A 16,198-nucleotide genomic window follows, 5' to 3' on the forward strand; every position below is an offset into this window, starting at 1 on the left:
CCGCTCCCGCCGGCTGCGCCGCCGCCGGCAGCGGGCCCGGCCGGGGAGGTGGCCGGCGGCGCGGGAGGGAGCGCCCCCTGCCGGCCGGAGGTGGGGCGGGCGGCGGGGCGGTCAGCGGGCGCCTCCTCCTCCCGCCGCGCCATGTTGGCGTCGGCCCGCGGCCGCGGCGGTTGGTGCGTGCTGCGGCGCGCACGGGGAGCGCTGGGCGGCCACGGGGCGCCGGGAGGGCTCACGGGCCGGGGAGGGAGGGAGGAGTCACCTCCCTTGGGAACCCCTTGTGAGTCGAGACTCCTGCAGAGCTTTGCGTTCCTTGCCCTGTCTCCACATGCCTGAGTATCCTCCCTGTCCCCTCCTCTGTAGCCCGTCCGTGCCTCCAGCTCCCGGAGCAGCCGTCTCAGCACCGGTGCTCTGCCTGGAGGTGCCTGCTTAGCCGGGCCAGGCTCCTGATCCGTCTGCCTGCCTTGCTGAGTGGTTGGAGGGGCTGCCCTGCCTCAGCTGGCAGAACAGAGCTCAGAATATTTATTCTGTCACCAATGGGGTTCTGCTGTCCTAAAAGACAAGTTTTCTCTGATAGCCTCTCCTTCACGCAGTGTCCATGTAAAGTCTTATGCTTGGGTGCATGAGAAGACGTTCAATCATCCACCCAGCCGGGGACACGTAGGTGACGGCAGCTGTGCAGACCCCACTGGAATATGTCCAGGGTCTTGTAGCCTTTTAACCATATTTAATATGCAGTGCCAAACTCCCACTGGAGCTTTTCCTTCCCCCTCCTCCCAAAAAAACCACCTGTGGTTGGTTGTGGATTTCTATTTTTCTGGTGTACCTGTGCATTTCAGATATGCCAGGTCATCCCTCACTGAAAGTAAAAGATCTTGCCTTCAGGATGATGTACTTGCTGCAACAGAGGGTGCAGCTGACAGCCTGGACAACCAATTTAAGCCTTGTTTTATGCAGAGTTTAATGAATACAGTTGTTGGTGTGTAAGCTGAGGTATCTGTGTAAGTACACACAAAGAAGGATGGCCACATTTTTGAGAGGGAGCAGAAGGTGTTTGTGATTTTTGCCCCTTCGTGTGGCAGGGATTTAGTCTCTTTGAACCCCAATATCCCTCTGATGCTTTCTGCCCTAACTACTTCTCCTAAGCCTGGAGCAAGGGGATATCCAGCAGAAGCTGTTCAAAATAGAACTGAACAAACATTGTTCCACAAAGTGATGCCTGAGGTTGTAGTAACCAGGTGCTGTGGTTGCCAAGAGTATAAATGGGTTATGAAACAATCAGGACGGTTCATGGGAAAAAGGCATCCACAGCAGAGTTTTCGTTTCTACAACTGTGGGATCCTATTTGAGGATCAACATCTGGTTGGGTGAGATTGGAGCCATCTCACAAAGTGGGACAAATGTATTTCTGCTGGTAGGATGGCTGACCTGGTAAGGAGGCCTTTGAATGAGGAATGATGGGGAAAGGACAGAGTTACCAGCAGCAGAATCTGCAAGTGGCCAGATGCTGAGCTTCTGGAAGTCTTCATTGCCCACCACTGAGCTCAAGATGGATGGGAGAGGCTATTTAGAGAGTGGGCGTTTGATCTTGGCTTTGGATGACCACTGCAGGCAAACAAAGCAGAAGTTGTGCTGGCAGAGGTCCAGTTATGCCGCATTGTCCCAGTTGTCCAAGCAGACACATGTCGCAGGAAGATGCAGCTGTGGGCATGGTGGGGTGCAGCAGGTTGGGAGCTGCTCCGCCTGGAGGTGCCTCAGCTGCTGAAGTCCCGATCTGAAAAAAAGAGGCACCAAGATCAGGTCCTGCCTTGGGGCAGGAGGCTGGGGAATCGTTGAGCTGTGGAAGGATGTTGACCTCCCAAAGTGTTTCTTTCAGGCTGAAAGGAAGCAGCATGGGCACTCTTGCTGTACTATGCCACGGCCACTGCTGTTTAAATGCTTTTCTTTCCTTTACCTACTCTGACTTCTGCTTCCCCTCAAGAAAGGAGGTGTCAAGCGTCAGCCTCCTGCCAGCTCAGACAGGAAAGAGGCCTATGTTCACATTAGACAACTATATCAATACCATTCCTTTATCCTAATCTATTTTTCTCTTACCCTACATTATTTTCTCCTCGCCAGTGTGTCTCAGCCCCTGTACTGCTATTACTCCATTTTCAGTACCAAGCCCTGGAATATGGAAATATGCCAAACCAATTCAATCCTGATTTCAACATTGAAGCATTTTATGCTGTTGTGACATGGTGGCGCACTGAGCCCTGGCAGCCTGGGGGCAGCTAGCAGGAACGGGGGGTGGCTCTAGGGCTCTGCACTGAAAGATGCTGCTGGCATCCCGAAAGTATGAGAAGTTTGTCGTACCAACAGCCATGCCAACACTGGTCTGACTCTTCTCTCACACCTGGTGCTGCTGCGCACTCACAGGAGCTTATGAGGGACTCAGTCCATATGGGAGCTGGGTTCGGGCAGTCCCTGTACAGAGGAGACCTGATAAAGGGGCACTGGCACTGTCCTCTCCCTGGGGGACTGCAGGATGAGATTGGGGCCTTGGCACCTTGACCACCTTTCCTTCCTCCGCCATCTTTTCTCCTGAGTACCACTAGTGACACATGCTGAGTCCTCAGGGGCAGGACTTGAAAGCCATGGGAGTCATTTGCCAGAGAAGGGCAACCGAGAGGGAAACAATGGGCTGGCTTTCTTCTCTATGTGCAGCTTTTCTGGCTCTTTCATTCCCTTCCCATTCATTTCTGTTGGGTTTTGCTTCTGCCTGACATTTCCCCTGGCAACGGCTATGTTTTCCAAACATCTCAGGGTTGTTTTGGACCAAGAGGTCTTGAACAAGTCTCACCAAGAGCTATCGCCCTCCACGACTTTTTCATGGCAGTCTATCTCTCTTTCTGAGGAAACCAAACCTTTTTCCTACGTGTTTTAGTTATATGATCATCACATTGCAATTTCAACATATAGCGTTTTCTGACAGATATGCTATCACCTTGATTTACACAAGTACGCCTCTCCTGACACAGAGGAGGAAATAAAAAAGTAATGGTCATATTTCAGAACCACCTACAGTGCAGGTGGCATAAAATACTATCTGACGATTATATTTGAGGGTAGAAATTTAAATGAAATCACTATAGCAATTGACCAACATCAGATGATACAGGAAGCAATTTAACATAAGGAGGTATGCAGGCTGCAATGTTTAGTTTCCTAGGCCTCACTGGTGGCTGTTTAGTGCTACCATAGGAAACTTGGTCCAAAAAAGGCTCAGGAAAATATATATTTTTAAGGTAGCCCTTCCTTCTCTGTTCTTGTCAGAGCCCTGAGGGCGTGAATAAGCTGTGTGGCCCTGCCCAGCCCCACACCCATGGGCCCAGGCCCCTCATTTTGGCTCAGTGTGGGGCCATCAGTCCCTGCCCAGGCCCTGCTGGGGCTGGGGAGCCCACACCGTCCTGCTCCCCTCCCCAGGGGAGCTGCCCCGCTGGTGCTGCACCCTGACAAGTCTTCTTTTGCCTTTTTCTACTAGCACGTGCTCCTGTACAAATATTTAACAAACACAAAATTGCTAGGAAATGGTATTGACACAGGTATGATACGATGGGCCCCCAGGGAAGAGCATAAACTGCGGGTGGTGCAATGGGGCCCATGAGAAATCTCTGTCGATTTTAACCAAGGAAAGCTTCAGTGTCAGCCCCTGCCAGGCCCAGCCCTGGCTGGGACAACCAAAGCGAAGATTTTAGTTCTTGGTTTTCCCTCGTTTGCACAACAGCAAAGCTCACTCTCTGCTTCATAGGCCTTTGTTTCTCTTGACTTTATTTGTGGGACTGAGAGAAGTCCAACGCGAACGGAAGATGCTGTTTAACATGAGGAACTCCTTCAGTACTGCAAAACTTATAGGGACCAGCAAGCAGCTGCTGCGACCATTTTGGTAAGCTTATTCTTTAGTTTTATCTGGAGTTCAGTCAGAAACCTGGAGACAAAAGCAGCTGAACCGTGTGAAGCAGTGAGTATTTCAGAGAAAGGCAGGGGTTTTTTCCACATTTTGTTGCCGGTTTGCCTCCCAAGGCAGCAAGCTCTGCATCTTCAGGGAACTGGAGGATTTTGCTTTTTAATGTTTGTGAAATACTGTTAATTCTTTCTGTGGGATTTAGCAGCAAAGTCAAGAAGGAATGTTTCTTCTTGATGTCAGTGTATGCTGACGGTACTGTAATAAATAAATATCTGAATAATGTACAGGAAATTCTTATAGACAATTATCATGACCAGTACTGGGGCAGGGAAATTCTCTCTTTAAAGCTGCGAGGTGAATCTCCAGTATTTTTTTGTCTCTATATACATTGGAGATGAGCAGGAAAAGCAAGATGTGGTACGAGATTCAAAGTTAACCAGGTAGACCTGGCTCTGAGACCTGGCTTTGCCTTCTTTCTTCAGCTGCATAGGTGTGCCTGTCCCCATGCCTTCAGGAAAGCACCTGTGTGACAGTGTTCCAGTAAGCTTCTTCTCATGCTTGTCACCTCTCCAGGATCAGGTTAAAATTAAAGACTTGAAACGTAATTCCACATCTTTCTATGTTTTCATGTTGGTGTCAATAAGAACAGCACTAACAGCATTATGTAACAAATTATTAGTGCTAGAAGACAATATATGGGAATTTCACGTTCACAGGAATCCTAGTATGCAATAAGTAATTTTTACTTATCGTTTTACAAGTTATGGGATTTATTTGCTACAGTTTTAAAGTGGTCCTGAAGCCTGAGTGATAATTTTTTGTGGATTTGGGATTTTTGCTTCTGGCAAGTGGTGGAAACTTTCTCTGGTTAGCAGAGATGATAGAAAAGCAAGTTCGGAAAACAACGACAGTAAAGCTGGTTTTCCAGTGAAGTAATCCAGTTTGTTAAGCTCCCCACATAATGTTGTTTGTTATTTTTTTTAACATTATATCATAACATTGGCATAAACTATCACCACTGTGTATGAGCACTGCAAGTTAAGCACACTGTGGTTAATACTGCAGAATAACCTAATATGTATCAGTCTGTGCTAGTAGTCCAAAGTTAATTGCTGTCCTTGCTCAGAAAGGAATAAGCCAACTGCTTGACCTTGCAATTCTGCCTGTTACATTTTAACTTAGGTATGTTGTTTCATGCTCCTTCTCTGGAATTTGTCCACTTCTGCCTCCTTGAGAGCATGTGGACTACAGGGAAGGGAACACATTTCTTGGAAGTCATTGCAATAAAACAGAATCATCACGGGAACATAGAAGCCAGGAGGAGACCTCTAGTCCAACTTTCTGCTTGTAGCTCGACAACAGTGTATGAGGTCAACTATGTCTTTCTTAGCTGTGTCCTGAAAATCTCCAAGGACAGTCATTCCAAATCCTTCCTGGGTAATCAATTTTATTACTTTACTATCTACCGATGCAGAAATTAGTGGTGGGTATTTCTCAGCCCATTTCTTGATTGTGCAGAGTGGTAAAACAAGACCGATGAACAGAAGTTCCTACTTGGCAGGTAGAGATTGACCAATCTCTAAATCCCTGGAAGGAATTGAAGGCTGTAATTAGAAACTTGAGGAGCAGAACCAAAGCTGCTCTGGTAACAATGCTGCAAAGGAGAGTAGAGTGATCAAGCAGCAAGCAATTGCATAGATTTTAAAACAGGACAAGTATTTTTTGTTCCCCCCAACTGCATAGAGTAGCAAATTCCTGCTCTGAATAATAATAACAACAACTACAACAGCAATAATAATAATAATAATAATGTCACAGTTATGAAACAAATTTCCTTCAGAATATACACATTGAAGTTAGAGCCAATCCCTTGCATAACAACTGAGAGTCCTGGTATTCGAAGCTATATTTCAGTAACTTGCCTTGGTAAGCTGTTTTTCATGCTACGGTGGAAGCTACCTGACCCATGAGTGCCCAGCCCTTCTTATAATGTCAGGTATCTTCTGTTCGGCAGCTGTTGAACATAGAAGTACATAAAATCATTTTGCTAACTCTGCAACACCCACTTCAATTTCAAAAATGGGGCATTTGGATGCTTCCTAACTGTTTCTAAGTTGTTTACCTCAAGTTGGAGGCAAGCATGGGGACAGAAGGATAACATTTATAGCAAAATATTGTAACTTTATTTTACTAATGAAGTAATGGCTATGAATGGCTATGAAGATTAGTCTTTATGGCTTGGAAATGTGCATTATTTTTTTAAATGGTACTGCCACAATTATTTATTACTTAAGTCACACATACAGTTCAGATTGTGTTTCACTTAAGAATCAATTTCCAGAGATACTCTGAGAAAATCCACGGGCAACATTAATCTTAGAACACAAGAAATCCACTCTATCTGCACGGTGCTACTGAAAAGTCCAACCCTCCTGTAGTTTGGGGGCCTGTGCAGAGGCCGGGCTCTGATGGTGCACATTGATGGGAATCTTTCTGGTGCTTTGTGCTTAGCTTAGTGGCAGATCCTCTGGCAGCCCACAGAAGCTCTGGAGCATGTTGCCCTGATATACAACAGCACATACTGAGTTCCAGCAATATTAATCTGCAGGACATCTGCGTGGGCTACTTCATATATACTCCATGTTTCTGCTGTTACACATAATCCTTTTCGCTGTGAAAAAATTCTTACTAATGGTGGTGGTATAATGTGTATCTAAATCACTTTTAAGCTGTCCAGAAGGAAAACACACAGTATTTAGATATCTTCAGTTAAAGAAAAAATTCTGCTACATGATTTGAAAAGTCATGCAGTTTGTGCTGTGTTGTCAAACAGACAGTAATAACATGTGGTACCATTTCCTTAAGAGCTTCTCTCTTCCTCCAGTTTCAGTTGGAGCCTATGCCACAAAATTCTGCAGAAAAAATCTTTCCCTCCAAATTTGACTAATATAACATGAAAATCTTTAGGAGCCACAATAGGCCTATCTGCTACCAGGGCTTTTATTTATTGGAATTAATGGAAGAATGAACAGAAATTCTATTTTTTTCTCCTCCTGAATTTTCCTGGCTGTGGGCTCCAGGACTTGGCAATTGGCAGGGGCTGTAACTGAGCCTTGCCTCAAAGGTGAGCCAGAGGGAAGCCTACTTGGAAATACTAAAGCGGTAGCTGCACTCAGTCCGTTTATCTGCATTGCTTTGGTCTCCATTCCATCAGATCAGTCTGAAAATGCTGCCTTTAATTAAAAAGACATGTTTGCTTGTACCCATCCACACCTTAGCAAGAGTACAGTGCAGGCTGTGTTATATTATGGAGGGCTGTAGATACAACACCAGAGAAGGGACTAAGCTGCCACTCTCCCTTATTAATCTTCAGCCTCTAGAAACATGGGCTTAGACTCAGCTTTCATTAAGATACCTCACCTAATCTAGAGGAAATTTGATCAAGTAACTTCTGTGAGTGATTAACAACATCCAACTTCATGTGATGCTGAAGTTGTGAATCTGGCTTGAGGCCAGAATATACTGAATAAATACAGAATCACAGAATGGGTAGGTTTGGAAGGGACCTCTGGAGATCATCTAGTCCAACCCACCTGCTAAAGCAGGTTCACATGGAACAGACTGCACAGGAATGTGTCCAGGTGAGTTTTGAATGTCTCCAGAGGAGGAGACTCCACAACCTCTCTGGGCAGCCTGTTCCAGTGCTCTGGCACCCTCAAAGTAAAGAAGTTTCTCTTTGTGTTTAGATGGAACCTCCTGTGCTTCAGTCTGTGCCTGTTGCCCCTCATCCTGTTGTTGGGCACCACTGAAAGGAGTCTGGTCCCATCCTCTTGGCACCCATCCTTGAGATATTTATAAGCATAAACAAGATCCCCTCTCAGCCCTCTCTTCTCCAGGCTGAACAGACCCAGCTCTCTCAGTCTCTTCTCCTGAGAAAGTTGCTCTAGACCCCTACTCATCTTCATAGCCTGGATATAAATACACTGCACATGCTCAGAACATCTCTTGTGTGGTAGGTGAACAGCCAGAGCACATGACTATTTTGCTGGTTTTTTTTTACTCTCTTCCTCATTGTAATCAAGAGATTTCATATGCATTTATCAAAATGCCACCATTTGTATCAATGGGAGTGGAACATGGCAAGTGTCTACCCATCCACAAAGCATGAAAGAGGGAGAAAGAGCACCGAGATCAGTTCCTCGTATTCTGTGCCCCCAAAGGGCAGCTTTGCAGTCTGCGCATAAGCCATTTCACCAAGCCCTGCGTGGCATCATGCATTTGGGTTTATTTGATTAGGCAGCGTGCAGTCAAGTCGCATGCATATTAGAAGGCAAAAGAAGCTACATTAAATATACAGTTTATAATACAATCTGAGACACTGTTATGGTGGTGATCAATGTAGTGTGTAGTGGCATGTTGTGTCTGTCTGACAATAAAAATTGTTTACAATAATTAACACAGCCATCAAGCTGATCCAGCTGTGTCAAAAGAGGAGAGTGGGAGAGATTTCAGCTGCTTACTCATTGGCTTTTGCATGAGCACATTTAGGAATGACAAAAAGCATCTATTTTTTTTCTCTTTTGGCCCAGGTATGGGCCACCAGCTCAGATGAATGTTCATCTGAAAGGTCGTGACCTCCTTACTCTACAGAACTACACAGCAGATGAGCTGAAATATTTGCTGTGGATGGCTTCAGATTTGAAACAAAGGATAAAACACAAAGGAGAGGTAAAATGCTTTAACTGTCATTTAGGTCGCTCAGATGCTGAAGTAGATATTGTTCTGAAGAGTACTGGGAATGAGCCACTCAGCTGTCTTGTCCTAAACAACATCACCTGAGCTCTTAAATACTGTAAATCACGTGCTACAAATCAAAGAGCCTTCCTGTAAAGTGTTCAGAGATATTCTTTAGGCAGTTCAGGGGACTTTGCAAGTAAGAAGGTTAAACAGCTTTGCACAGCTAACTCCCTGTTGTCAGCTAACTCCATCCATCAACACATGGTGTGCAACCAGCACTAAATTTAGGAAATGGAAGACACTTCCTTGCATGGGATTAAATTAGTATCAGAGTTCTCCTTAATGCTAGCTCAAATTGAGTGCCAAAATGCAGTTGCTTTTGGCCCCTAGAATTGCTTCTTTCTCTTTAACCTTTCCACTGCTAATAAATTCCTTGAAGGGCAGGAGAACAAATCTACAGTTAAAAAATCACCTCTGTAACTTTCCTAATGCTGAATTAAAATGTAAAAGAAGTATTTCACATTATCAAGTGTATACTGACTATAAAATTGAAATGCCTTCAATTTTCATGTTTCAGTATTTGCCTTTGATGCAAGGAAAATCTTTGACCATGATTTTTGAGAAGAGAAGCACAAGAACAAGATTATCTGCAGAAACAGGTACATCTGAGCAATGACACAGTCAGATTTTATATGAAATAGTATGAGTATATACTGAAAAACACTGCATAACTTTGTATTTAGCAATTTCTACTCAGGAGAAATCAGAAGGCTGAAAGCAAAAATGGTAGCTAATTGTGTTTCACCTTGCATATTAATGTCACAAGCACATCACTTTGGTCACTGAAATTTCACTAGATCATTCCAAAACGTGATATATTAGAAATAAAGTAACAGGCAGAAGTAGCATTTCTGGTGTAAGCTCCTAGTTCTGTTGGCAAGATACACATTTCCTAACATCTATTTTAGTAAGCATCACAAATTTAATTCTATGCAAGCTCTAATAAATATTTTTGTAATGTATTATGCATTTTTGCTGTCACATTTCAGAATATGTGTTTAGGCTGGGAATGATACTAGTATCTTGATATAAATTAGGGAAAAAAACCAACATGATTATCTACAGGGGAAGATAACTTGATGGAGACTTCGCAGTATTAACCTAATAAAATCAGACATCAAAATATTATTATTTTAGGATAATTCAGTCCTGCAAACACTGAAACACACACATATCTTTATGTACATGCTAGGTTTTCTGAAGTCAATGGGATTGCTGAAATAAGTCATTCATGTACTTGCATGTTAGCAAGGAATAACTACAAATTGGTGACACATCAAGGGAGGAGAAGCTTGTCCTTCTCACATTTGACTCAGCATCCCGTAGGCTGACTTCTCCCTAGTGAAGGGACAGGAAACTTGTTAGGTATTCACATTTCTCTGGCGAAGCCATTTACCTACTGTTCCTGCTCTTTATGTAGACTTGTTGTTGCTTTCTGTTTTCTCCAGCTAAGCAGGACTTATGAATGGGTTTCTCTTGTGCGTTCCTTCTCTGTGAAGACCACCCACCTTTTGATTCCAGAGTTTTTAGTCCATTTTCTAGTTGCCTGCCATACTGGTACATGGTCAGGTAATGACGAATTCTCTGAATCTGTTTATCCTCCATGTTCCTGCATTCAGAGGAAAGCACTATTTAGTCCTTGGCTTTTGAAGGCTTATGGAAGGGGGAAGCTCAGGAAAGTTCAAGTGAATTAACTTAAGGGTGGGTGTTAATGCACATAAATTCATCCAAGGGGGATTAGCTCCAGTGAAGTAAAACCAATTTATTTCTGAGGGAGAGCTTCCATAAGGGAGTTCAATTCAGTTTAACTTCTGTGCATTAAATTCACACCTTCAGTTAATTGGTCTGAAGTCCTCAAAGACTTTGTTTCAAAGGCAGACTCGATTTTTTTCTGTCCATGGAAACTCCATACATTTCAGCTGCTTTTTAACATACATGACTTCTGTCTTGGAATTTCTAACTCAAAAGAAAAGTGGAGTCACATGTTCCTTTTAGCTAAATAAGCCAATTTAATACCAATTTTCCAATGTCCAGTGAAAGTGGACATTGAAGTGGAGAGGAATGTTTATTTATAAAATACATGAGTCATCTCAAATAGCATTTCCCATGATCTACACCTTCAATATCTTGAAAGAGGTCACTTGTGGGACAAAGTTATGGTGATGAGATTAATCTAAACAAACTTTGCAGCTCTCAGGAACAACTAGATGAAAATCTATGGGTTTCATTATAAAGGAGGAGAGATCTGGAAAGCACTCATTACAAAATCTGGTTTGTGCAGGGTCTAGGAGATTGTTGCCATATATTAACACCATGGAAGTCTTTTCAGAAGTCCTGCTGTCTCTGTGTATGTAAAGAACACCATTATTGAAAAATAAATAAACAGGATCACAGAATGGTTGAGGTTGGAAGGGACCTCTGGAGGTCATCTGGTCCGACTCCCCTGGTCAAGCAGAAATATAGAGTCAGTTGCCCGGGACCATGTCCAAAAGGCTTTTGAATAGCTCCAAGAATGGAGATTCCACAACCTTCTGAGGCAAGCTATGCCAGTCCTCAATCATCCTTTTAGTGAACAAGTGTTTCCTGATGTTCAGAGGGAGCATCCCATGTTTTAGTTTGTGCCCATTGCACCACTGACGAGCATGTGGCTCCATCCTCTTTGCATCCTCCTTTCAGTTATTTATATTTATGTTTATGTTTATTTGTATTTATATTTATATACACTAGTAAGATTCTCTCTGAGCCGTCTCTTCTCTAGGCTGTGCAGTCCCAGCTCTGTCAGCCTTTCCTATTATGAAAGATGCTCCAGTCCATTTGTCATCTTCATGGTCCTTTTTAAACATGGACATACTGACTCTCTCCAATATGTCCATATCTCTCTCATACTGAGGAGTCCAGAACAGGACACTCCAGGTATGGCCTCACCAGTGCTGAATGAAGTGGGGGGATTACCCCTTTCCACTTGCTGGCAATATTTTGTGTAGTGCAGCCCTGGATATCTATCACCATCTTTTCTGGAAAGGCTCATGTTCAGCTTGGTGTCCACCAGGACTCCCAGGTCCTTTCCTGCCAAGCTGCTCCCAGCTGGGGGCCCCCATCATGTATGTGCTGGTGCATGGGGTTGTTCTTCCTCAGGTGCAGGACTTTGGACTTCTTGCTGACTTTCATGGGGTTCCTGTCAGTCCATTTCTCCAGCTTGCCAAGGTCCCTCTGAATGGCAAGACAACTTTCTGGCATATCAGTCAGTCCTCCCAGTTTTGTGTCATCAGGAGACTTGCTGAGAGCACACTCTGCCCCATCATCCAAATCATTAATGCAGATGTTAACAGGACTGGACCTAGTATTGACCTCTGGGATACACCACTAGTCACTGACCTCCTCCTTTGCACCACTGATCACCACCCACTGGGCCTGGCTGTTCAGCCAGTTCTCAGCTTACCTCACTGTCTTCTCAGCCAGCCCATCCATCAACAGCTTGTCTGTGAGGATCTAACGGGAGACAATGTCAAGGGCCATAATGAAATCCAGGTGGACAATACTCAGTGCTCTCCCCTCATCTATGAGTTCAGTCATTTCATCATAGAAGTTTGTCAAGTTGGTCAAGCATGACTTCCCTTTGGTGAAGCCATGCCAACTACTCCTGATGACTCTATTGTCCTTCATCTGCCTGGAAATGATGTCCAGGATTAGCTGGCTCTGTCGCCTTTCCAGGAATCGAGGTGAGGCTCACCGGCCTGTAATTCTTTGGGTCCTCCTACTTGCCCTTCTTGAGGATACGGGTGACATTTGCTCTCCTTCAGGCTTTGAGCACTTTTCGCAGTGCCAAGATTGATCAAAGATTATAAAAGCATTAATTTATAATGCATTGTGAGAGAATAGTTGACGCTTGTGGCTTTTCCAATATACTGTGCCTCTAAACTGTTTTATTCTGATGACATCACAACTGTACTGAATAATGTACAGCTCCTTGTGGTATAATTCATTGCCCCTTTACTCTCTTGAATAAATATAATCTTGTCCTAATGCATATTTCTGAGTCTTATATTATTTTACCATTTCTGAGAGTAGTAGTGGTGTTGTAAGTTTAATGAAGAACTACAAGTAACTTCCATAGGGTATTGGCAAAGTAAATCCATTTTTGTGGAGCTTACTTGATTTATTGCTATCACAGGCTATTATATTGGAAAATGTGACATCTCTGCTATTATACTGGATAATGTCATCTGTTTGCAGTCAGAATCCCATACCCTTTCTGCATAAAGTCTTGCATACTTTTTGAAAACAAAGGTATCCCACATGGTCATATATTACTTGTAAAATAAACATCCTCAGGCATGGCATAAAGGTGAATGCCCTGTTTTTGTTATAGCTTTGGTGTAAAATGTTCTGATTGTCACTCTTGCTCTTAAAATATAGAGCTGCAGTTACGTTTTAGTGAATAAGTCATAAATAAATCAGCCATTTCACAGGCGCTGAATGCAGACAATACGTCACAGGGTAGAAATGGAGAGGAAATAATACAGGCAGAAAAGCTCTGTATACCTTCTTTTGCTGTGCACTGAAAGATATAAGGTCTTAACAGCTTTACAGAGGTTCACTGTCACTGGCTTTAGTGGACTTTAGAGCACTCCTCTTACACAGCAGCCTGAGAGGAATACGATGTCCACGCCAGTAGACTACTACATACAGTCACAGAAATAATTGCATCACTTTGCATGTTCTAATGTAGTGGGGATGGTATTACATGGCAGGAATACAGGGTCTATATTTTGTTGGGATGGCTAGTATTATTTAGCTTGGCCACATTACAGAGGGGCCTAGACTGCTCTTTTAGCTTACTCTCCACCTAGAGGAGTAGCTTTAAAAAACTGCTTATCAGTTTTTAGGCTTCTACTTCAGGAATATTCCTGTAATTGTTGCCTAGAAGAGCTCTTTGTTATCAGTCTAAACTGAAAAATACTTTCTAGATCGTAAATCCTGGCAGGCAGTGAGGAAACTAACAAATCCAAATCCATATGTCTTGAAATATAAAAAAGGATCTTTCTTTAAGTTTGAGAAGATGGCTCTGTATGTCTCCTGGTGTCAGTGGGGCAGCCCCACAATTGTGTATCCAACATGTGACTTACTTACCCAACGTGGCAGGGGCAGGCTGGAATGAATATTTAACCTATGTCTGTATAACCACCGGCACTCGTGTCCTTCATGTAAGAGTCTACATAAGTGAGCTTAATAATGTGCCACAGCCTGAGGCATAAAACTGTCCATTTTTGAAAACTAACAGTAGTGAGAATTGTGGACATGAGACGATAATCTATTCTGGCTCTGCAGTGTCAACATTGAATACAGTTTGTTGAAGATACCAAGATTCATATAAACACTTAGCATGTGGCTTTGGATATGACCAGTTTGTGACAACAAAGAGGATTAGATCTTCCAGTTTAACACAACACTGCAGCATGTGCTTATTTGCTGAACTGGTGCCTGCATATCTTCAAAAGCCATAATTTTTTTTCTATCTACTAGTAGCCTGGGTGAAAGAATCTAAAGCAAAGATTCTGTCTCTGCAACTATATACAAAGTGAGAGCACAGAGCTCTTGTATTTCCAGATGGAAAGTTTTGGATGGAAATATGTTCCCAGGCCCTGCACAGATGGCCCGTTCACAAGCAAAAAGCCCAACACATTAGGACTCTGCTATGTACACAGACTCCAGGTGGTAGCTCCGATGGGGCTGCCTGACGTCTGGTAATTCTGAATAAACAGCCAGATTCCTCTTTTTCTACCTGGGCATCATTTATAGAAAACAGAACATGTCCATGGAAGCCTGCCTGGACTGTGAAGCATCTACCAAAGTGTTTGCATTTAGAAGCTTAAAATGCAGAGCTGTTGTATTGTGTGGAACTTGCAGGGATAAATTACTGACATAATTATATATGACTTCGAAAAAAACCACCAGAAGCTGGGCAGGAAAAGTTTCTACAAATGACATTTCATCCTTGAGGTCTTGACTTAAAAACTTGCATTGAATAGGCTGTAATACTTAGGCAAAAGTTTGCATACACCTTCCCATAAATACAGTGTTTGTGTCTGTGCTGCAGAGAGGAGGTGAAAGTATTTGAGGAGACCTAAACATTTTTCCTGCCTTAATACAAAAATGCTTCTGAATAAGCAAGAAAGGAGGGCAAAGCAACCATTAAATGTATAGTGCTTTTCTAACAGCAGAAAGTAATAGTAGAAAAAGTGATACTTTATTCTTCAAAGTTTGCTGTGTCTGACTAATTTTGTTGAGATTTGGAGCAATCCTTAGTGATGAAAAAGGGAAAGTAAAATCAGGCCTATTCAATAAAATGAGCATACAGTGGCTGGACAGAGCAGAGATTTGCCCTTCAGGTGGGGTCTGGGGCATCATTATTTTTAATCAGACTTCTCAGGAAGCTGAGGCAGCCAAAAGGCAATGATTTGCTACTATTATTTTTATCTGTTGCATTTTAAGGTCTAGAGACTGGCTGAACTGATGGAAAGTGGAAGATCTCACCTCAACCCTGTTGCCCACATGGGATGGAAATTAATAAGGGCTGCTCTGTATTAGGGGCCCAGTTGTGGGGCCCAGGCTTGCCACCTGAACCTAGTTTTTGGTTTTATCTGTGCAAGTTTTCAGTTCAGTCCTGGTTTAATCCTTTTTTGAAGAGTGGTGGTTGGAACCAACTTTTGAATCTTTGACACACCTGTACGAACATCATGTTGAAGCTGCAGTCCTGGCGATGTCTGCAGTGCCATCTAATGGCTACCACCGGCCCAAGCAGCTTTTAACCTTGTTTTTTGTTTTGTTTTACCAGCATGAAATTTGTTAGCACCTCCAGGAGATCACAGTTTGGTAGCAAAGGGGAGTCTCTGCTGCTCTGTGCTATGTGCAGACTTTCTCTTCCTGGCAATAAAAATGAGATGGGTTTCCTTCTAGATTTTTGTCACAATAAAAGGCTCAGTCCCTCACAGTGTTGTCTCAACAAGGTTGGTTTGTCTACACCAAGATTCACTGGAAATTTCCTCCATTACATGGATCTTAGTGACATGGCAAGATCTGCCTGACAACTTCTCTACTAGAAGGGAGTTGTCCTTATGCAGAAAATCTTCCGTAGTGCACAGAAAATGCCTTACAGACTACCTACAGCCCAGTTCAAATCCTACACTTTGTACGTCCCCGGTTGTAGGACCCTATGTCCTATGCTAGGCTTATGCAAAACCGCTTGTGACAGTTCATGAAACGGCCCCACTCAGGCCCCATCCTCCTAATATGTGGCCACGATGGACTTTACACTGAGGTTCAGTGGAGGGAAGCTTTAGGCTTAAACCAGGCAAAGGCAGCGAGCCTCAGTGGTGGCAAAAAAAAGCCGTTTTCCTCCTTGTCTCTGTCAGCTGGTTGCTCGTGGTAGCTTTCTAGTGGTGGTGCAGCAGAAATAAG

At 43.5% G+C, this 16,198-nt stretch overlaps 1 protein-coding gene across 1 annotated transcript in view; it reads left to right on the forward strand.

Moving 5' to 3' along the window:
- The first annotated feature begins 3,845 nt into the window (after positions 1–3,845).
- Positions 3,846–16,198, forward strand: part of OTC (ornithine transcarbamylase) — a 29,525-nt gene continuing 17,172 nt past the window's right edge. Inside the window, exons 1-3 of the mRNA XM_065658573.1 lie at positions 3,846–3,922; positions 8,533–8,671; positions 9,258–9,339. Of these exons, the coding sequence (XP_065514645.1) occupies positions 3,846–3,922; positions 8,533–8,671; positions 9,258–9,339 (298 nt within the window). The remainder of the gene's footprint in view (positions 3,923–8,532; positions 8,672–9,257; positions 9,340–16,198) is intronic.

This window comes from Caloenas nicobarica, chromosome 1 (assembly GCF_036013445.1).
Source record: "Caloenas nicobarica isolate bCalNic1 chromosome 1, bCalNic1.hap1, whole genome shotgun sequence".
Classification (NCBI taxonomy): domain Eukaryota; kingdom Metazoa; phylum Chordata; class Aves; order Columbiformes; family Columbidae; genus Caloenas; species Caloenas nicobarica.